The 19,708-nt window shown below is 37.9% G+C and overlaps 1 protein-coding gene and 1 long non-coding RNA gene across 5 annotated transcripts in view; one reads left to right on the top strand and one right to left on the bottom strand.

Moving 5' to 3' along the window:
• LOC115303890 (C-type lectin domain family 4 member D-like) overlaps window positions 1–17,891 on the top strand; it is a 32,337-nt gene extending 14,446 nt beyond the window's left edge. Inside the window, exons 1-7 of one of the 4 annotated variants that reach the window (XM_029953864.1) lie at window positions 9,724–9,754; window positions 10,029–10,128; window positions 12,251–12,340; window positions 14,967–15,071; window positions 16,009–16,160; window positions 17,219–17,334; window positions 17,617–17,891. In XM_029953864.1, the coding sequence (XP_029809724.1) occupies window positions 10,104–10,128; window positions 12,251–12,340; window positions 14,967–15,071; window positions 16,009–16,160; window positions 17,219–17,334; window positions 17,617–17,764 (636 nt within the window). In that variant the 5' untranslated portion in view covers window positions 9,724–9,754; window positions 10,029–10,103 and the 3' untranslated portion in view covers window positions 17,765–17,891. Of the gene's footprint in view, window positions 1–9,723; window positions 9,755–10,028; window positions 10,129–12,250; window positions 12,341–14,966; window positions 15,072–16,008; window positions 16,161–17,218; window positions 17,335–17,616 lie in introns of those variants that run through there. The other 3 variants (XM_029953863.1, XM_029953866.1, XM_029953865.1) reach the window with 3 other exon arrangements.
• LOC115303893 lies at window positions 16,697–17,891 on the bottom strand. The gene is made up of 2 exons (XR_003914283.1): window positions 17,745–17,891; window positions 16,697–16,840 (listed from the first exon to the last, which is right to left on the bottom strand). It is a non-coding gene; the product is annotated as an uncharacterized LOC115303893 (long non-coding RNA).
• Window positions 17,892–19,708: the final 1,817 nt, after the last annotated feature.

Consider the following 19,708-nt stretch of genomic DNA (forward strand, 5'->3'; position numbering starts at 1 on the left):
CACATCTTCTTGATCCACTCATCAGGTGATGGACATTTCGGCTCTTTCTGTGTTTTGGCTATTGTTGACATTGCTGCTATGAACATTGGAATACATGTACTCCTATGCATCAGCATTTCTGTATCCCTTGGGTAAATCCCTAGCAGTGCTATTGCTGGGTCATAGGGAAGTTCTACGGATACTTTTTTGAGGAACCTCCACACTGTTTTCCAGAGTGGCTGCACCAGTTTACATTCCAACCAACAGTGTAGGAGGGCAGGCACCCCTGTTTTGATTTCTTTTTTGACTCATTGGTAAAAACATATTTTGTGGCATGTGATAATGATAATTTCTTTAAATGAAATGCACTACATTCCCCAATCAAAAGGCAGATAGTGGCTCAATGAATAATAATTTAAAAGCTCTGTGCCACATGTAGCATGTAGTGTGTATGTATATAGAAGCATGTTGTTTAATCTCCTATATTTGTGAATTTTTTGGTTTTTGTCTTGCAATTGACTTCTAGATTTATATCAATGTGGTCAGAAAATATGCTTAATATGATTTCAGTCTAGTTACATTTATTAAGACTTGTTTTGTAGTCTAACACGTGATCTCTCCTGACGAATTTTCCATGCACACTTGAAAAGAATGTGTATTATTGCTGCTCTTGGATGGAGTGTTTTGTGATTGTGTGTTAGGACCATGTGTCATTTAAGTCCATGTCTCCTTATTGATTTTCTGCCTGGATGATCAATCCATTGTTTTAAGTCAGATGCTGAGTCTCCTACTATTATTGTATTGCTGTCTGTTTCTGGAAGTTTGTATGTACCCTCTGGCCAATATCTCCTCATTTCCCCTACTCCCCAGCCCCTGGTAACCACCACCCTACCCTCTGTTCCTCAGTTTGTCATTTTTTTATTCCACAAACAAGTAATAGCATACAGTATTTATCTCTCTCTGCCTGACTTATTTCATTTAGCATAATGCCCTCTACCTCCATCCAAGTGGTTCTAAATGGCAGGATTTTCTTCTTTCTCATGTTTAAATATTCCATTGTATATTTATACCATATCTTCTTTATCCATTTGTTCATTGATGGACAGTTCGATTGTTTCCATATCTTAGCTATTGTGAGTAATGTTGCAATGAATATAGTAGTGCAGATCTCCCAAACAATATCCTAATTTCAATGTCTTTGGATATAAAACCAGAAGTGGTATTGCTGGATCATGTGGTAGGTCTATTTTTAATTTTTTGAGGAACCTCCATTCTATTGTCCACAGGGGCTTCACCAATTTGTATTCTTGCCAACAGTGCACTAGGATTCCCTTTTCACCAAATCCTTCTCAACACTTGATAGCTCTTGTCTTCTTGATACAATCATTTTAACAGGTGTGAGGTAATATCTCATTGTGCTTTTGATTTGCATTTCCCTGATGATTAGTGATGTCAAGCACCTTTTCATGTGCCTGTTGGCCATTTATATGTCTTCTTTGGAAACTGTCTATTCACTTCCTCAACCCATTTTTAAGTCTGGTTGTTAGGGTGGTTTTTTTTTTTCATTTTGTTTTGGTGTTGTTGTTTTGCTATTGAGTTGTATTAATTCTTTACATACTTTAGATATTAATTCCCTACATGTGATTTATAAATATTTTCTTCCATTCTGTAGGTTACCTTTTCATTTTATTAACAAATATTTTTGCACATATGGAAAAAAAATCTTTCTTAAAAAGCAGAAAGCAGGGTTCCTGGGTGGCACAGTCGGTTATGTGTCTAACTCTTGATCTCTGCTCAGGTCATGATCTCATGGTTCTTGAGTTCAAGCCCTATATCAGCTTCTGAGCTGTGGTGTGGAGCCTGCTTGGGATTCTCTCTCTGCCCCTCCTCCACTCACACAGTGTGTGCTCTCTCTCTCAAAATAAAGAAATAAACTTTTAAAAATGCACAAAGCTTTTAAGTTTGATGTAGTCACACTTATTTATCTTTGCTTTTGCAGCTTGCACTTTTGCTCCCCTAGCCAGGAAGGAAAACATTGCTGACACCAATGTCAAGGTGTTATATCCCTATGTTTCTTTCTAGGAGTTTTCTATTTTTGGGTCTTTTAAGGGTCTTATATTAGGATAGATACTTTTTGTTTTTGCTTTCTTGGAGTATCTTTTGCCATTGCTTCCCTTTGAATCTCTGTATATTTTTTGAGCTGAGGTGAGTCTCTTGTAGTCAGCATATAGTCGGGTCTTGTTGCTTTGTTTTTAATCATCCAGCCATTCTATGCCTTTGATTGGAGAATTCAACTCATTAATAATTAGAGTAGTTATTGATAGGAGAGGACTTGGTAATATCTTCTTAATTGTTTTCTGGCTGTTTGGTGGTTTTCTTTCCTTTTCTTCCTTTCTTACTGCCTTCCTTTGCAAATCAATGGTTTTCTGTGGTGGTGTTCTTTGTTTCCTCTCTCCGTATCTTAGGGTATTTATAATAGATTTTTACTTTGTGGTTCCCATGAGGTTTACATAAAACATCTTGTGGATATAACAGTCTATTTTATGCTGGTAATAATTTAACTTTGCTTGCATACCAAAACTCCATCTTTTACTCTCCCCCTTTTTATGTTTTTGATGTCCCATTTACATTTTTATTGTGTCTCCATCTATTAACAAGTTGTTTAAGTTATAGCTATTTTTAAATACTTTGGTCTCTGACCTTTATCCTAGCATTAAATAGCACATCACCATATTATAATATTAGGATATTCCAAATCTGACTTTATGCTTGCAATTACCAGTGTGTGGCATGTTTTCATGTTATCGGTTAGCATTGCTTTGTTGCAGTTTGAAGAGTTTGTTTCAACGTTGCTTGTAATACAGATTTAGTGGTGATGAATTCCCTCAGATTTTTTGAAAAAATTTTTTAATGTTTTAATTTATTTTTGAGGGAGAGACAGAGTATGAGTGGGGGAAGAACACAGAAAGAGGGAAGCACAGAACCTGAAGCTGGCTCCAGGCTCTGAACTGTCAGCACAGAGCCGGATGCAGGTCTTGAACCCATGGACTGGGAGATCATGACCTGAGGCAAAGTTGGATACTTAAACGACTGAGACACCCAGGCACCCCTCATGGGGGGTGGGGAGGATTGGGGAGGAAGGGCAGGCAGGAATTTTTATTTTGCCTTTAATTCTTAGGGCCAAACTTGCTGGGTAAAGAATTCCTGTTTGGCAGTTTCTTTGACTGCTTTGAATAAATCACCCTATACTTTCCTGGCCTGTAAGGTATCTGGTGAAAAATCCGCTGATAGGATTATGGAGGTTCCGTTGTTTGTCAGAGTTTCTTTCTCTTGGCTGTCTTAAAAATTTCTTTGTCTTTCATTTCAGACAACTTTATTATTATAGATCTTAGGAAAGATTGTTTTGGATTGAAATTCTGAGGTGTCCTATTAGCTTCATGAATTCAGATGTCCAAATATCTCCCCATATTTAAGAAATTCTCAGCCTCTTTCTTTCTTTCTTATTTTCTTTCTTCTTTCTTCTTACTTTTAAGTTTATTTTTTATTTTGAGAGAGAGATAGAGAGCATGAGCAGGGAAGGGGCAGACAGAGAGCAATAGAGAGAGAATTCTAAGCAGGTTACATGCTATCAGTGCACAGCCCCACCAGGAGCTCAATCTCATAAACTGTGAGATCACGACCTAAGCAAAAGTAAGAGTTAGACGCTTAACTGACTTAGCCATCCAGGTGCCCCTCAGCCATTATTTTTTAAAATAGGTTTTCTACTCCTTTCTCCCTCTCCTTCTGAGACTCCAGTAATGCATACATTCTTTCTTTTGATGGTGTCTCAGACCTCCCATAGACTTTCTTTCTTTCTTTTCATTCTTTTTCCTTTCTGCTCTTCTAACTGTATAATTTCAATTGATGTTCCTTTTAGATCAATTATTGTATTCTCAGCTCTGTAATTTCTGTTTATGTTTCCCATAGACTTTCTTTCTTTCTTTTCATTCTTTTTCCTTTCTGCTCTTCTAATTGTATAATTTCAATTGATGTTCCTTTTAGATCAATTATTGTATTCTCAGCTCTGTAATTTCTGTTTGGTACTTATATTTTATATCTCCTTGTTGAAAATCTCTCTGTATTCATTCATTATTCTCCTGACCTTGGTGAGCATTTATAAGACCACTATTTTGACCTCTTTTTTAGGTAAATCACTTATATGTTTCATTAAGGTCTATTTCTGGAGTTTTACCTTGTTCTTTTTAGTGTTTCTCCTGTTTCTTCATTTTCCTTGGCTCTGCATTGGTTTCTGGTAGCCTTTCCTACCAGTCTTGGTGGAGTGGCATCATGCAGGAGATGGGCTCTATTGTTTAGCCCAACCTTGGCCCTTGATGGCCTCTCAAATCTTTGTGATTGTCCCAGTTGTCTCTTTTGTTCTTATTGGGTCCTAGTAGTTGAGGGTGTACCAAGACCTGTCAGTGTCTCAAAAGGGAGGATCTCAGCACTTAGATGCAAGCCAATTGAAAGCTGGACCCGTAAGCAGCAGCTTTTAAGGATGCAAGTAGTTTTCTTTCATGGAAAGACTGGAAGCTAGTTCTTTCTGTGCACTGTCTCTGTGCTGAGTCCTGGGGAGATAGCCACACAGGTCCTCAAGAGCCCATCAAGAACTGTTTCAGGATGCCTGGGTGGCTCAGTCGGTTAAGTGGTGGACTTTGGCTCAGGTCATGATCTTGCAGTTTGCAAGTTTGAGCCCTGTGTTAGGCTCTGTGCTGATAGCTCAGAGCCTGGAGCCTGCTTCGGATTCTTGTCTCCCTCTCTCTCTGCCCTTCCCTTGTTCATGCTCTGTCTCTGTCTCTCAATAATAAATAAATGTTAAGAATTAAAAAAAAAAGAACAGTTACTTAGTGGGGTGCTTGAGTGTCTCAGTTGGGCATCTGACTTCAGCTCAGGTCATGATCTCTTGGTTTGTGAGTTTGAGCCCCATATTGGGCTCTTTACTCTCAGCACTGAGTCTACTTTGGATCCTCTGTCTCCCTTTCTCTGCCCCTCCCTTGTACTCTCTCTTTCTCAAAAATAAATAAATATAAAAAATTTTAAGAAATTTTAAGACACCTTTTTCTTTGCTATAGTCTTGGGGTCCCCTGGATACAAGCCCCATTCACTTTCGGAGATAAGTACTTTGGGGGCCTATCCCCTCATGTATAAGTCTTAAAGGCTGGGGCACTAGGTGTTGAGTCCAAACTCTTTGCTCTTTCAAGAGAGGCTCGTAGTTGTGCATTCCCTCCTGATTGCACAGTGCAGTACCAAGGATGGGGTTTATGGTGAGAGTGTGTCTCAGCCTTGCCTACCCATTTTGGTTTTTTCCCACTTGCCTAATGTGCAGGAGTCACTCAACTCCTGTCTGGATTTCTTTCAGAGGGATTTATGCCACAGGTAGCTATAGAGTTGGTGTTTCCATAGGAGTTTCAGGAACCACTCGAGCCACCATTTTGAATGGAAACCCAATAATTATGTTCATTCCCTTTACTTGTGACATCAGTTTATTTTAGTCTGTACTTTTCATATGGTTTGTTTTTTGGCAACCAGGTGTCTCCCCCAGAAATATTGTGCCTCTACTATCTTGCTGGCTAGTGTTATATAACTCACTGGCTACATCTGTTAGTTTAATTCCAAAACCATGTAGTCCTTATTTTTTTAATCAGGAAGTCCATGTTGGAGTTTTACCTTCTAGGATATAAGTGAGTCTATGCTGTGAGTTCTTTCACTTAGTTCTGTGTGACTAGTTCATGGTTTTGCAGCACACTGTGAGTCCTCTACTTACTCAGCTCCTTTGTACTGATGAACTCTTGGGTTCCCTTTTTACCTGGCTATTAAATATAACAACAGGTGCACTTTGGTCCCTCCTGTTGCTGTAAAGAAATGTTTTGTTTTTTTTTTACAAGATTTCTTGTCTTACAGCTTCTGGTATCTATTATTTAGTTTTATAAACAAAGCAAGGAAATACCTGTGCTTAGAAATGTAAACTTTTTTTTTCAGGTTAGTAAATTTTATATTTTTATATCCATGGTAGAAAAAAGGAAGAACAGTTATTTTTACTTATTTATTTAGTTGTTTATTTATTTTTCCAATTATATATAATTTTTAAAATTTAAATAGTTTATTGCCAAGTTGGTTTTCACATTACAACCAGTGCTGTTCCCCACAAGTGCCCCCCTCCATGGCAGTCACCCCCTTCCCCTTCCCCCCTCCCTCCTCAGCCCATTCTTACAGGAAGAAACAAACATATGTATTAATGTATGTATCATAATAAAACCTTTGTTTCCTAAAGTCAATTAAACATAAATAAGGCTATGGGCAAAATTTTTTAAAATAAATAAGACAATAATATTTATTCATATTTTATATTATAAATGTAAATTATTTCCTTTTGGATCATTGTGATATTCATAAACTTGTATACATTCAGGTAGTTCTAATCAACCATCATAATAAAAATAAATTACATTTCTACAGAAATTGTTTAAACTTGCCTTAGAGTCCTTGCAAGTAAACTGCTTTACTTTTTAAAAAAAAATTATTTTAATTTAATTTTGTTTTAGAGAGTGTGAGAGAGCATGAGTGGAGGAGAGGGGCAAATGGGGGGGGGAGAGAGAGAGAGAGAGAGAGAGAGAGAGAGAGAGAGAGAGAGAGAGAATCCCAAGCAGGCTCCACGCTGAGCATGAATCTCAACATGAGGCTTGATCCCATGACTCTGGGATATGACCTGAGCTGGTCATATGACCAAGAGTTGGACGTCCAACTGACTGAGTCGCTCAGGTGGTCCAAATGCTTTGCCTTTCAATACAGTTTTTCTGTGATAAAGATTGTGTCTTTTCCACAGGAGTTCACACTTCCTCTTCCCTTGCCTTAACAATCTTGCTTTACCTGACAGAGGACCATGGGAAGGGGGAGAAAGAGCTGCGGAGAGGGAGGGAGGTAAATCATGAGAGACTCTTAAACACTGAGAACAAACTGAGGGCTGAAGGGGGAGGGGGAAGGAGAAGCAGGGTGATGGTCATGAAGGAGGACACTTGTGGGGAGGAGCACTGGGTGTTATATGGAAACTAACTTGACAATAAACTATAAATAAAAAATTAAAAATAAAAAAATTTTTAAAACTTTAAAAAAGAAAGAAAAAAACCCCTTGCTTTGTCTTATCTAGGAAAATCTTGGAGTTTAATTGCGCTCTACTACCTCTTTCTCAACTCCAAAACAAAGGTTAACACAACATTTGCTCATTTTTCACGTTGTCTTTTCATGATCTTAGCTATATGGACACAACTTTTCATTCAGCTCACGAAACTTTCTAAAGCAGAATACCTCTCATGTGTTTGAAATCATGTTTGTTTTCTGGGAGCACAGGGTATGCCAGTTGTACTTTATTTTTCCTGCCCTAGGAGGGGTTTATATATCTTCTAGGACTACCAAGTCTTTAAAAATTTTTTAAATATATATTTATTTATGAGAGAGAAATACATACAAGGTGTGAACATGGGAGGGACAGAGAGAGAGAGGGAGACACAGAATCTGAAGCAGGCCCCAGGCTCTGAGCTCTCAGCACAGAGCCCCAGTGTGGGCCTCAAACTCATGAACCATGAGAGCAAGATCTGAGCTGAAGTCGGACACTTAATCTACTGAGCTACCCAGGCACCCCATTGGACTCCTAGATCCTTTTAATAAAGAACACATATTGGGACTTGTGGGTGTCTCAGTCGTTTAAGCATCCAAATCCTGATCTTGGCTCAAGTCATAATCTCATGATTCATGGGTTTGAGCCCCGAATTGGGCTCTGCACTGCCAGCACAGAGCCTGCTTGGGATTCTCTCTCTCCCTTTCTCTCTGCCCCCACCCTGCTCACATGCATGCAGGTTTCTCCCTCCTTCTCTCTCAAAATAAACAAAACTTTAAAAAAGAGAACACATATTACTTTAGACAGTAGTCTAGTTTCTAGGTTTGCTTCTGAGAGTTTGTGGGTATATACTGTTGTTGCTGGGGGAATCCTTTTGGTGGTGGCAGCGTTGAAAACTATGTGTTGTCAAATTTATAATTTTACTCCCTTCAGCTCCCAACTTAACATAGCAAAGTAGTATTTCATTCAAGATCACTAAATATATAAGTACTATGTATATGAATATGTGTATGTATATGGGTATGTATATATACTTAAAGTAATATTGTAGCTTAAGGAAGAATGCAGGTGGATGGCCATATTTTGGATGCTAGAATTTAAGAAAGATCTCTAAGCTGCTAGATACTTGTTTTTGTGATCTCAGGCTGCTGTAACAAAATACCATAGATTGGTGGCTTAAGCGACAGACATTTATTTTTTACAGTTCTAGAGGCTGGAATGATGCCAGCATGTGTAGAAGGGGACATAAACATTCAGTCCATGACAGTACTGTAAATGAAGCCAGAGACCGTGATGGCATCTCTATCACAGAATGTTACATTTCTTTTTCCTTTGCCTTCATGAACTTATTTTCTGTCATCTAGGAAGATTTGGGGAATTAATCAACGGCTCCATCATCCATTCCTCAACTTCAAAACAAAATTTCCTGTGTCTTTACATACAGCACACATACACTGTGTACATTCAAAGCTTTAGCTCATCGCACACATTGCCTTTTGCCATCCTATACACAGCTCACTGAGCTCAGAGAACTTCGTAGGGGAGAATTTACCTCAAACATGTAACTGCCTTTAAAAAAAAAAGAGAGATGAGGAAACGTTTATTACATTTTTATAAGACATAATAATGATTCTTTTGGGGGCATTGCTAAACTTTTTGTTTGAATGAATAAAAACAAATTGAGATACTCTCTCCTGCTTTGTCAAAGATTAATTGGCCATACATTTGTGGCTCCAGTTCTGGGCTCTCTATTCTATTTCATTGGTCTATGTGTCTGTTTTTGTGCCAATACCATACTGTCTTGATGATGACAGCTTTGTAGTAGAAGCTAAAGTGTGGGATTGTGATGCCTCCAGTTTTGGTTTTCTTCTTCAATATTACTTTGGCTATTCAGGGTCTTTTGTGGTTCCATACGAATTTGAGGATAGTTTGTTCTAGCTTTGAGAAGAATGCTGGTGCAATTTTGATGGGGATTGCATTGAATGTGTAGATTGCTTTCGGTAATAATGCCATTTTAACAATGTTTATTCTTCTGATCCATGAGCACGGAATGTTTTTTCATTTCTTTGTGTCTTCTTCAATTTCTTTTATAAGCTTTCTATAGTTTTCATCATACAGGTCTTTTACAACTTTGGTTAGGTTTATTCCTAGGTATTTGATGGTTTTTCGTGCGATTGTGAATGGGAGCAGTTTCTTGATTTCTCTTTCTGTTGGTTCATTATTGGTGTATAAAAATGCAACTGATTTCTATACATTGATTTTGTACCCTGCAACTTTGCTGGAAAGAGCCAAAATGTCCATCAACTAATAAATGGATAAAGAAGATGTGGGGCGCATATAGCAATGTGGATGAACCTCGAGGGTATCATGCTAAGAGAAATAAGTCAGGCCTAGAGAAGGACAGATAGCGTATGTTTTCATTCATAGGTCTAACAGGAGAAACATAACAGGGGACCGTGGGAAGGGGAAGAGGGGGAAAGAGTTAGGGAGAGGAAGTGAAGCAAATCACGAGAGACTCCTGAATTGCTGAAAACAAACTGAGGGCTGTAGAAGGAGGGGAAGGGGGTGATGGTCATAAAGAGGGACACTTGTGGGGAAGAGCACTGGTGTTATATGGAAACCAACTTGGTAATAAACTATTTAAAGAAAAACAAATTCAAAAATTTCACATGACACACTTATCTAGTGATCTCAACATACTTATGGAAATTCCTACTGACTGTTTTTGGGTGTTGCTTTCCCAATTTCCTTTTGTCTTTGCTCTATGTCCCCTGTCTTTGAAAAGACTTCTTCTTTTGACTTATTTTTTTTTTTATATAGGGAGCTTTCTGATCTTACCCAAAATAAGTAAGATTAATGTTCACTCTCAAGTATTTCTGAGAGTATACTCCTTTACCCACAGGAATACATCCTTGCAGAAAAATATCAGAGATTTCTGTTTCTCCCAACCACTGAAAAAGAAGACTGTTAACACACAATGGGCCAAGAACCTCAAAATAAACGTGAGTACATTCTCTCCTTTCAATTTGAAAAAGACAATGTAATTATGACTAAGATTTTTTTAAAGTTTATTTATTCTGAGAGAGAGAGAGAATGAGCAAGTGAGGGCAGGGCAGAGAGAGAGGGAGAGAGACAGAATCCCAAGCAGGCTCTGTGCTATCAGCACAGAGCCCAACTAGGGGCTCAAACTCATGAGCCATGAGATCATGACATGAGCCAAGATCAGGAGTCAGATGCTTAACCCACTGAGCCACCCACGTATCCCAGAATTAGGACTAGGATTTAAGAATATGAATTAACAAAGTAATAGTTGTGAAGATTGAAGATGAGGAGGAGGAGGACGTTAAAGGAAATAACAATGACTTTGGTGAAGAGTAAGGTCATAGATAGATTCAAATATTTTGGGTAAGAGCAACTTCTTTATGAAATGCAAGTTGGGCCAAGAGAGGGGATAAAGTATATAAAAGAAAAATAAGATGGGAAGAAAGAGTAATTCAGGAAGACTCTTTTAAAGGCAAAAGGAAGAAGGAAGATCTACAAAACACGATGACTAAGCCTTTCAGTTTACCAGGGGCTCTGACTTTATCCCATTTTATGCTGTATTTAACTGTCACAATGTATTTGCATTATAAGAATATTAAATAGGGGCGCCTGGGTGTCTCAGTCGGTTAAGCATCCGACTTGGTCTCAGGCCATGATCTCGTGGTTCATGGGTTCGAGCCCCGCTCAGAGCCTGGAGTCTGCTTCGGATTCTGTGTCTCCCTCTCTCTCTGACACTCCCCTGCTCACATCGTTTCTCTCTTTCTTTCAAAAATAAATAAAAAAACCTTTAAAATTTTTAAAAAATATTAAATAATATTTTTTGAGAAATAGAGCAAATGCAGAAGTATATAATTTTAAAATTAATGTTTTGCTTCACCTCATCAACCCCAGCATGGCAAACATCAATGGGAGCTTTGTGCTCTGTACACTGGTCCTGAAACATACCGTTTTATGTAACAATATGTCTTGAAAACTTTTTCTATTGATACCTACTGATATATACGATTATTTTAATCACTGTGTAGAATTCCATCATAGAGACTCATCATAATTTAGAATTTACTCATATGCAAATCAAGTGGTGGCTTCTGGTTCTGGTATTGCAATGAACATCCTTTCTTATAAATAAGTTGAGTTATTTTTATAAGACAAGTCTCTAGAACTGAAAATTTCGCGGCAAATGTAATGCATTTAAAAACTGATAAATGCTGCTAACTTGGTCTGTCTAAAGGCTTTCTAATTTATAGTTCAGCAACCACATTTATTTCCTCACCAAGAGAGTTTATTTCCCTCCCCAACCCTACCAACGCTAATTTTTTGTTTTCTTCTAAAAATCTCATATGTGAAAAAGTATTCCATTATATTTTAGTTTACATTTCGTTGAGCATCTTTTTTTGTTTAATGGCCATTTATAATTTCAGAAAATTAAGTTTTCTGCAAATATCCTGATCCAGGTTTTGCTCAGTTTTTGAATTGACTTTTGAATTGACTATACAGTGTAGACAATAATATTGTGACAAAATTTTCTTTCGTATGGTTCTTATTTTTTAACATTATTTGTGTTTTATACATGTTTAAACTTTTATGGACCCAAACTATCAGTTTTTTATGATTTTGGGGTTTTGTGTCTTGCTTATAAAAAGCTTTTCCTCTTCAAAAAAAATCTTTACATTTTTATGTGTGTAAAATGTATAAGTAATGTAATGCTTATGTGTAAGTAAGCTCTAAAGCAAATTTATGCAGGAGGAAATATTTTTTTCCTTTTAAAAAAATTTTAAATGTTTATTTATTTAAAAATTTTAAATAGTTTATTGCCAAGTTGGTTTCCATATAACCCCCAGTGCTCTTCCCCACAAGTGTCCCTCTCCATGACCATCACCCCCCACCCCGTCCCCTTTCCCCCTCTCTCTTCAGCCCTCACTTTGTTCTCAGCATTCGAGTCCAGGAGGAAATCTTTAAGTTCTCTGCTAGATCTAAAATATTTTGAGTGATCTCATATTTAGCTTTTTCCTCAGTAAAGTATATTCCTTAGTTCTTGTGGCTGAGAAGACAATCTATTTATCTCTCTTTTTATCCTTGTAGAAAGAGGCCAGCATTCCCACCTGATCCCTTGGGCCCTTGCTATTTTTTTCATCTCACTCCTCAGTGCTTGTTTTATTGCAAATTGTTTGGGTAAGTTATTACCAGAAATGGAACTCTTTGTGAATTATTTTCCAAACAACTTTAAAAAATGTTTAATGGTTATTTATTTTATAGAGAGAGAGAGAGAGAAAGGGGGGAGGGTCAGAGAGAGAGGGAGGCACAGAATCTGAAGCAGGCTGAGGTCTCAGTAGCTCAAACCCATGAATCATGAGATCATGACCCGAGCCGAGGTCAGATGCTCAGCTAACTGAGCTACCCAGGTGCCCCTCCCAAACAACTTTCATAGTTACTGTAAGCCTTTTTTTTTTTTTACCTTGGTTTTCCTCCAGCATTTCAATTCATAATGCTTTTCAGTGTCTTGAATTTAAAATCCAGAGCTTTGTCCTGTATTTAACCTTCTATTCTTTGATGGTGCTGTCTTGTGTAAGGGAATGGAAAATGGAAGTTAGACCCTTTTCCGTACATATGAAGGGTGGTGACTATAATAATTATACCCCATTTTTTACTGAGATTTCAAGGGCTGCATGTTATCAGTAAAGAGTAACCAGCAAAGGCCCAACTTTCTGATGGACTGTAGTCTGGCTTTGAAAAGAAGAGCAGTTGAAAGATTTCTTTCTAATAGCGAGACCTCGTATAAAGTTCTTATAATTACAGTAATATAGCATAGGTGCAAGTATGAATGAACAGAGCAGAGGAAAGGTAAAGAGAGCTTAGTTACAGATCCTGCCTGTATGAACTCTGTATAAAACAGAAGGGATATTGCAGTAATAGAGAAAGGACAGATCTGGTCAATTAATGTGCTACAGGACAATTGATCATCCTTATTAAAAAAGTAAAATCAGTCTCCTGTCTTATATAATGTACAAAACCAACCCAAGGTGGATTATTGGCCAAAACGTGAAAGGCAAATCAATAAAGCTTTTTAGAAGATAAATGGAGAATATGTTCATATCTCAAGGTGGGGAATGGTTTCTTTTTTTAATCTTTAAATTTTTTTAATGTTTATTTTTGAGAGAGAGAGAGAGAGAGAGAGAGAGCAGGCAAGGCATAGAGAGAGAGGGAGACACAGAATCCAAGGCAAGCTCCAGGCTCCAAGCTGTCAACACAGAGCTCAACACAGGGCTCAAACCCACGAACTGTGAGATCATGACCTGAGCCAAAGTTAGACACTTAACCAACTGAGCCAGTCACCCAGGCACCCCGGGAATGATTTCTTAAACAAGTCACAACGTGTGCTAGCAATGAAGAAAATATTGACCAATTATATTATATTGAAGTAAAAATGACCCTACAACAAAAATACCAAGAAAGAAATCAGTCATTGGAGAAGGTGTTTTTAATGAATAAAAAATCTGATAAAAAATTTAGTGTACAGTATATATAAACAATACTTTCAAATCAATAGGAAAAAATACTGATAATGCAGCAGAAAAATGGCAAAACTTTGAATAGATGTGATAGAAAAGAAAGCCTAAAATGTCTAATGAACACATAAAAAAGGTCAAGGTCATTAGTTTTCAGGGAAATGCAAATTCAACTCACAATGCAATACCTTTGCAAACATACCAGGATGGCAACAATTTAAAAGTCTGGCGCTGTCGGCTTTTGGTGGTTTGGAGCAACTGGACCTCCAATGAATTACTGCTAGCGAGAGCGTAGAGCAGTTCAACCACTTAGGAAAAGTTTGCCACTGTCATAGTTGGCAGTATACATATCTTATTACCAGCAATTCCACTCCTAGGCATATATCATTCTACAGAAATGCATGCTTATGTGCTCTAGGATGCATGGTCAAAAATGCTCCAGGTGGTATACTTCGCAGGAGTCAAAAACGAGAAGCAGTGCATCAGTTTACCAGAAGAAGAATATATAAGTACATTTTAGTGCACTAAGACAGCAGATCACCTTATAGTAGTAAAAATTAATCGATTATAGTTGCATGTGACAATATAGACAAATTTCAGAAATAGCACTGAGCAAACGACAGAACGGAAAAAGCACATATTTTAGGAGTTTCTTTATATAAAGTTCAAAAAGCAGGCAAATCTGATCTGTATGGCTTAGGGATATGTTATTAAGTGGTACAATTGCGAGGGAAAGCACAAAATGATTACTTGAAAAGCCATGGCATAGTTACCTTTAAGAGACCGAAAGTGGGTTGTTTTGGAATGTGAAGGCCATGTGGGGTGGTGGCACTGTTGTGTTTCTTAAGCCAGGTTGTTGTTACCTGGAGTGTGCACTTTACATAATGTGATAAAGTCTACATTTGCGTTTTTCACTTCTCTGCAATTGGTTATGTTTCAAAGTAAAAATATTTAAAAGGTAAATAAATGTATAAGGCTCATAAAACTTGGCAAAATGATCCCTGTGTTTACTAAAAATTTCCATCCTAACACAGAGTCTGAGAAAAAACAAAGGCTTGCAGGACTCCTCCTATAAAGCACAAAATGGATAATATGATCATAAAATAAATTAATTTTTGGCAATTTCTTTCAGCCAGTTCACCCAGAGCTGGAACAAAGGAGCTGCGTAGTAAGAAAAGGGAGTAGTTATCTTAACTCTTAGGCGAAGAGAAAGGTCAGAGTGACCTGTCCCCATTTCCCTAATTAAGTGGTTATACAGGAAGAGAAAACTAACTTGTTTTCCCCCTTGACAGTGACTTATCACAACTTTATACACTGCAAGAGAAGCATGGGAATGTTCAAGTTACCAGAGTATTACACGAAGATAACATGCACCAGAGAGGAATCAAAACAGAAAGGTACAGATAGCAAAGGGCATAGGAGAATTTCTGTCTTACTTCCATTTCCATTCAGGTTCATAATCTGATTTAAAATTTTTTTTAGTGTTTATTTATTTTTGAGAGAGAGAAAGCACACACTCGAGTGCAAGTGGGGGAGGAACCGAGACAGACGGAGACACAGAATCTGAAGCAGGCTCCAGGCTCAGAGTTCTCAGCATAGACCCTGATGCAGGGCTTGAACTCACAAGCTGTGAGATCATGACCTGAGCTGAAGTCAGATGCTCAACTGACTGAGCCACTCAGGTGCCCCCATACTCTGATTTAAAGGAATCTATAGTAAACCAGGAGAGATTAAAAGCCATGAGTATCTGGTACAAGGATGAACATTAATAAATAGACACAGATTTCATATGACTGTAATCATTTGATTAACTGGAGAATAGAACAATACACTTAGGGTCCATTTTTGTCATCCAAAACATAACATTAATTTAATTCCATTTTTTTTTTTTTTTGATTCAGACACAACTTAAGGACTGTTTCCTCCTAGAATATACAACTTTGCTGAAGGGGCTTTATCTCTTTCATTATTCTAGAATTTGTAAAATGGAAATGCTTGAAAGTTCTAGTAGGTTCTTTACCCACTTTAGATAAAATTTTCTGCAAAAGGCTCTGTTCTAGAGGATACATTTAGTGACATGGAAAAGTGATGATGTCTTTAAGGGAATATCTTGTAATTTTCTCATAGTCATTATGTGATATTCTGATACTTTTGTTTAGAGAATACTTAGAATGTGATTTTGGGGATTTTTTTTTTAAAGGTGGAATAAGATGATGTTGGTAATCACGATATTATTTCCCAAAATATTAACTGGATAGTTGGCGGAAAAGCTATGCAATCTGTTACAGATGAAATACTCCTTGTAAGTAATTTTCATGTCCATTTCCTCATGAGGAAGCACCTGGAATTGCTGTCCTACTGGCTGGAGATCCTTCCGGTCCAGCTGCTACTTACCTCTGAATGACAACCACACCTGGGGCGAGAGCGAGACGAACTGCACGGGCATGGGGGCTCATCTGGCCGCCATCAGCACAGAAGCGGAGCAGGTATGCTGGCAGGCTCACGTCAGTCTCTCTAAGGGTTTGAATCTCTTTGCAGAGAAAGAGGAATTTCTCTGCTCTGTCTCCATGCCTTTGCTTCATTGGTTTCCTCTTCCTTCCTCATTTTTCTGCATCTGGCCAGCTTCTGTGCTTTCTGTACTTGATTCATGTATTATTTCCTCCAGAAAGCGACCCTGACCACCTTCCCTACTTTATCCTCCCCGTTCTAGTGTGGAGATACTTCCGTGGTACTTTGTGTATTGTGTGATCATGGCTCTTGCTTCACTAGTGTTAACTGGGAGGTTATCCGTTCACTGCCCCTTTTCATCGGAAGAGGGCTGGGGCCATGCTTTCCTCGTCTCTGCATCTCCAAAGTTTTGCACAGCGCTAGGCATACTGGGTAGGACCTGATACACATCTGGTAAGTAAGTGAATAAATGAATGGTTAATCAAGACTGAAATTGCTTCTCAGGATGAAGCATAGGAAAAATAATTTAGCTGTATGGTTGTAATCCTAAAGGAAAAACAGTTCTTAAGTTTAATTGTTTTTTAAGAACAAATTTATTTCCTCATGTAATATACTTCCATAGATGTACCGTAAGTCCTATTCGACTCTTTTCTTTGGGAGGGGGTTTCCTGGAGAATTCTGTTCCCATGGCTTTATAATCCACAGGTTCACTCACGCTCTGAATAAAATGAAACTTAGTTTAATACACAAGCAATGAAAGAGACCATTTTAAAAACAAAAGGTTAAAAAAAAATCCTATCCTGTTAAGCATTGTGCTAAGTGATTTGCGAGTATGATCTCACTTAATCTTCACAGTAACTTTGTGCAGTGGTAGAGTCGTCCATTTTGGAGATGAGAAATCTTGAGTTTGGTGAGGGTAAAGCACTTGTGAACATGGTACAATATACGGGTGGAGGCAGCATTGAAAGCAGATCTGTCTGATGACAGCTTCCATGCTTAGCGAGTAATCCACCTGACCTTGCCCCACTTTTCTTACTGTGACAGCAAGGAAATGACAAATGCAAATATACTTACAAAAGTTTTCATTTTTATGCAGAACTTTATTGTTCAATTGTTGGATAGACGCTTTTCGTATTTCCTGGGACTTTCAGATGAGAACCACGAAGGCCAGTGGTTGTGGGTGGATGAGACACCGTTTGACCCCAAAATTTTGTGAGTATATTGACTGGGGGTGAAAACTTTCTAGGTAAAGATGAGAAGATAGCAAGGAGAATTCATTTGGGCCGAAGCATCCTGATACCAACATGCTTGCTCAGAGTAGAGCATGATGTATCACTAATAAGCTACAATATTTCTATTAGAGAGGGCAGCTTTAACTTTTTCACCAGAGGCATTTTCTCTGCATGCCTCCTGATCTACACACATGCATACACACACAACTATACATGTAAATAAATACATACATATATATATATTTTTTTTTTTCCACTTTAGATTCTGGCATGAAGGTGAACCCAACAACTATCAAGAAGAAAACTGTGTTGTCCTTATTAATGTCGAAGACAAATGGGGCTGGAATGACTTTCCTTGTAACTTTGAGACAAGAAGGATTTGTAAGTTACCTGGAACAACATTCAGCTAGAAACTTCCAGAGGAGTCCTGTGATGGTGACAGAAAAGAAGAACCAGTTAGACTAGGGCAACATGTACCTGCACCATGGGAGGGGCGACAAGATGCTGAGGAAATAGAACCATTTTCAGTTATGAGGGCCTTATTTATTTCTGTTCTATTCATTTGAGACAACGTGTTTTGGTGTGGTTTGGGGGCAGGAATCATCTTTTCTGTGAGAATCCATTTTCATTAACTTTGGTTTCTTGATAGTGTATCAAGGCATTTCCTTTTCAATTGGTGAGCATCAATTATATATCAAACAGAATGGCTCAAATCATGTGATCTCTCAGTCATTGTTCTCCTCTACTCAGAGTCTTAGCTCTTAAAATTCAAAAATTCAAAGGGTACTCTAACTGGCAGAGGTATGCCATTTTTTTTTACTCCAAATATGACAAACCCTTTCAAGTTTTTAAACATTTTTGTTGTTCAATGCCTCATTCCCAGACTTTTAAAGAGTATCAGTCATTAGATTAACATTCCATGAGCAAAATATTTTCTGAACAGCAGTGTAGATGTTCTGAATGGTAGTATTTCCAAGATAGAAAAAAAGAAAGTCTATCTACCTTTAAAAAAATTTTCTTCTTACTCTACCTTAAATGGCTTCCCATAGCAGGGAGTCCCAAGCTGACTTAATTTCTTTTCAAGTGGATAAGTGCCTCATAGGCCATTGTAGCCAAACTCTTTCAACTCTGTAGCTGAAGAAACTGAATCCGTGGGAAGCCAGAGAGCTCAACTTGAACACTGCTAGGTCATGAGAGAAACAGGACTGTGGCCCAGTGCTACCTTTCATGAGAAGCAAACCGTATTACCTTTGGTATTTCAGGGAAGTTACTGGGGTAACTTGGCCTCTTGACTAATTGATGAAAGTTCTAACGTTGTATTAGTGTTTCTACATTTTAAATTTGAATCAGAAAAAAATCATATTTTTGGCCCATTTATGCTGGCCTGTCTTTTTAGAACTATAAAGCCAGAGTCCAAACTAGTAAGGAAGTCATTGCCTTACAACATGGAATGACACTTTTGTGATGTCACTGGTGTTAACTGTGAAGTAGTCCTATCCAAAATATGGTGGTCTTTCTTAAAATTCTCAAGTTTGCTGATGTTTCCTGAATCTAAGCTAAACAGTTTCAAGTGATGGTTTTTTTAAAGTTTATTTTATTTTGAGAGAGGAGAGAGAGAGAGAGAGAGAGAGGGAGAGAGAGAGAGAGAGAGAGAGAGAGAGAAGGGAGGGACAGAGAAAGAGAGAGAGAGAGAGAGAGAATACCAAGTAGGGTCCATTCTGCCAGCACTGAGCCCCATATGGGGCTCCATCTCACAAACATGAGATCATGACTTGAGCCAAAATCAAGAGTCAGATGCTCAAACACTAACTGACTGAGCTATCCAGGTGTGCCACACGATGGCTTTTTAACCTAACTGCCTTAATGCTATTTTTGAAAGCTGTGTTTATTTTGTAAATTACTTAGTGATTTTCTGTGTTTGAAAAATTGTGTTTGATTGATTGATTAATTGTGTGTGTGTCTGCATTTAAAGCTGATACTTTTAACTGAAGTAGTGCTAAGTGAGTTTAATTGTTTGCTGTAGTCACTGATTACATAGCACAAAATCTACAAAACTTGTTGAAATAATTTTATGTAAATGCTAAAAGGCTTTGCATAATTAATATTATCCACTTTCTATATCTTATATATTCAGTTGTCAATAAAATGTGCTCTCTATGTGATTTTATATATCTGTGTCAGCATCTGCATCCTTAATCTATTTTCTTGCAGCCTGATTATGTGACCAGCACAGACTATCTTTCTTACCCGGATTATTACATTGGCCTTCTGACTGGTCTCCTTGTTTCCACCCTTGGGCCCTTTCAATCTATTCCCAACTCTCATGGCACTTCTATTCCTCATAATTTATTTAA

The sequence above is a fragment of the Suricata suricatta genome, chromosome 10 (assembly GCF_006229205.1).
Source record: "Suricata suricatta isolate VVHF042 chromosome 10, meerkat_22Aug2017_6uvM2_HiC, whole genome shotgun sequence".
NCBI classification, from domain to species: Eukaryota; Metazoa; Chordata; class Mammalia; order Carnivora; family Herpestidae; genus Suricata; species Suricata suricatta.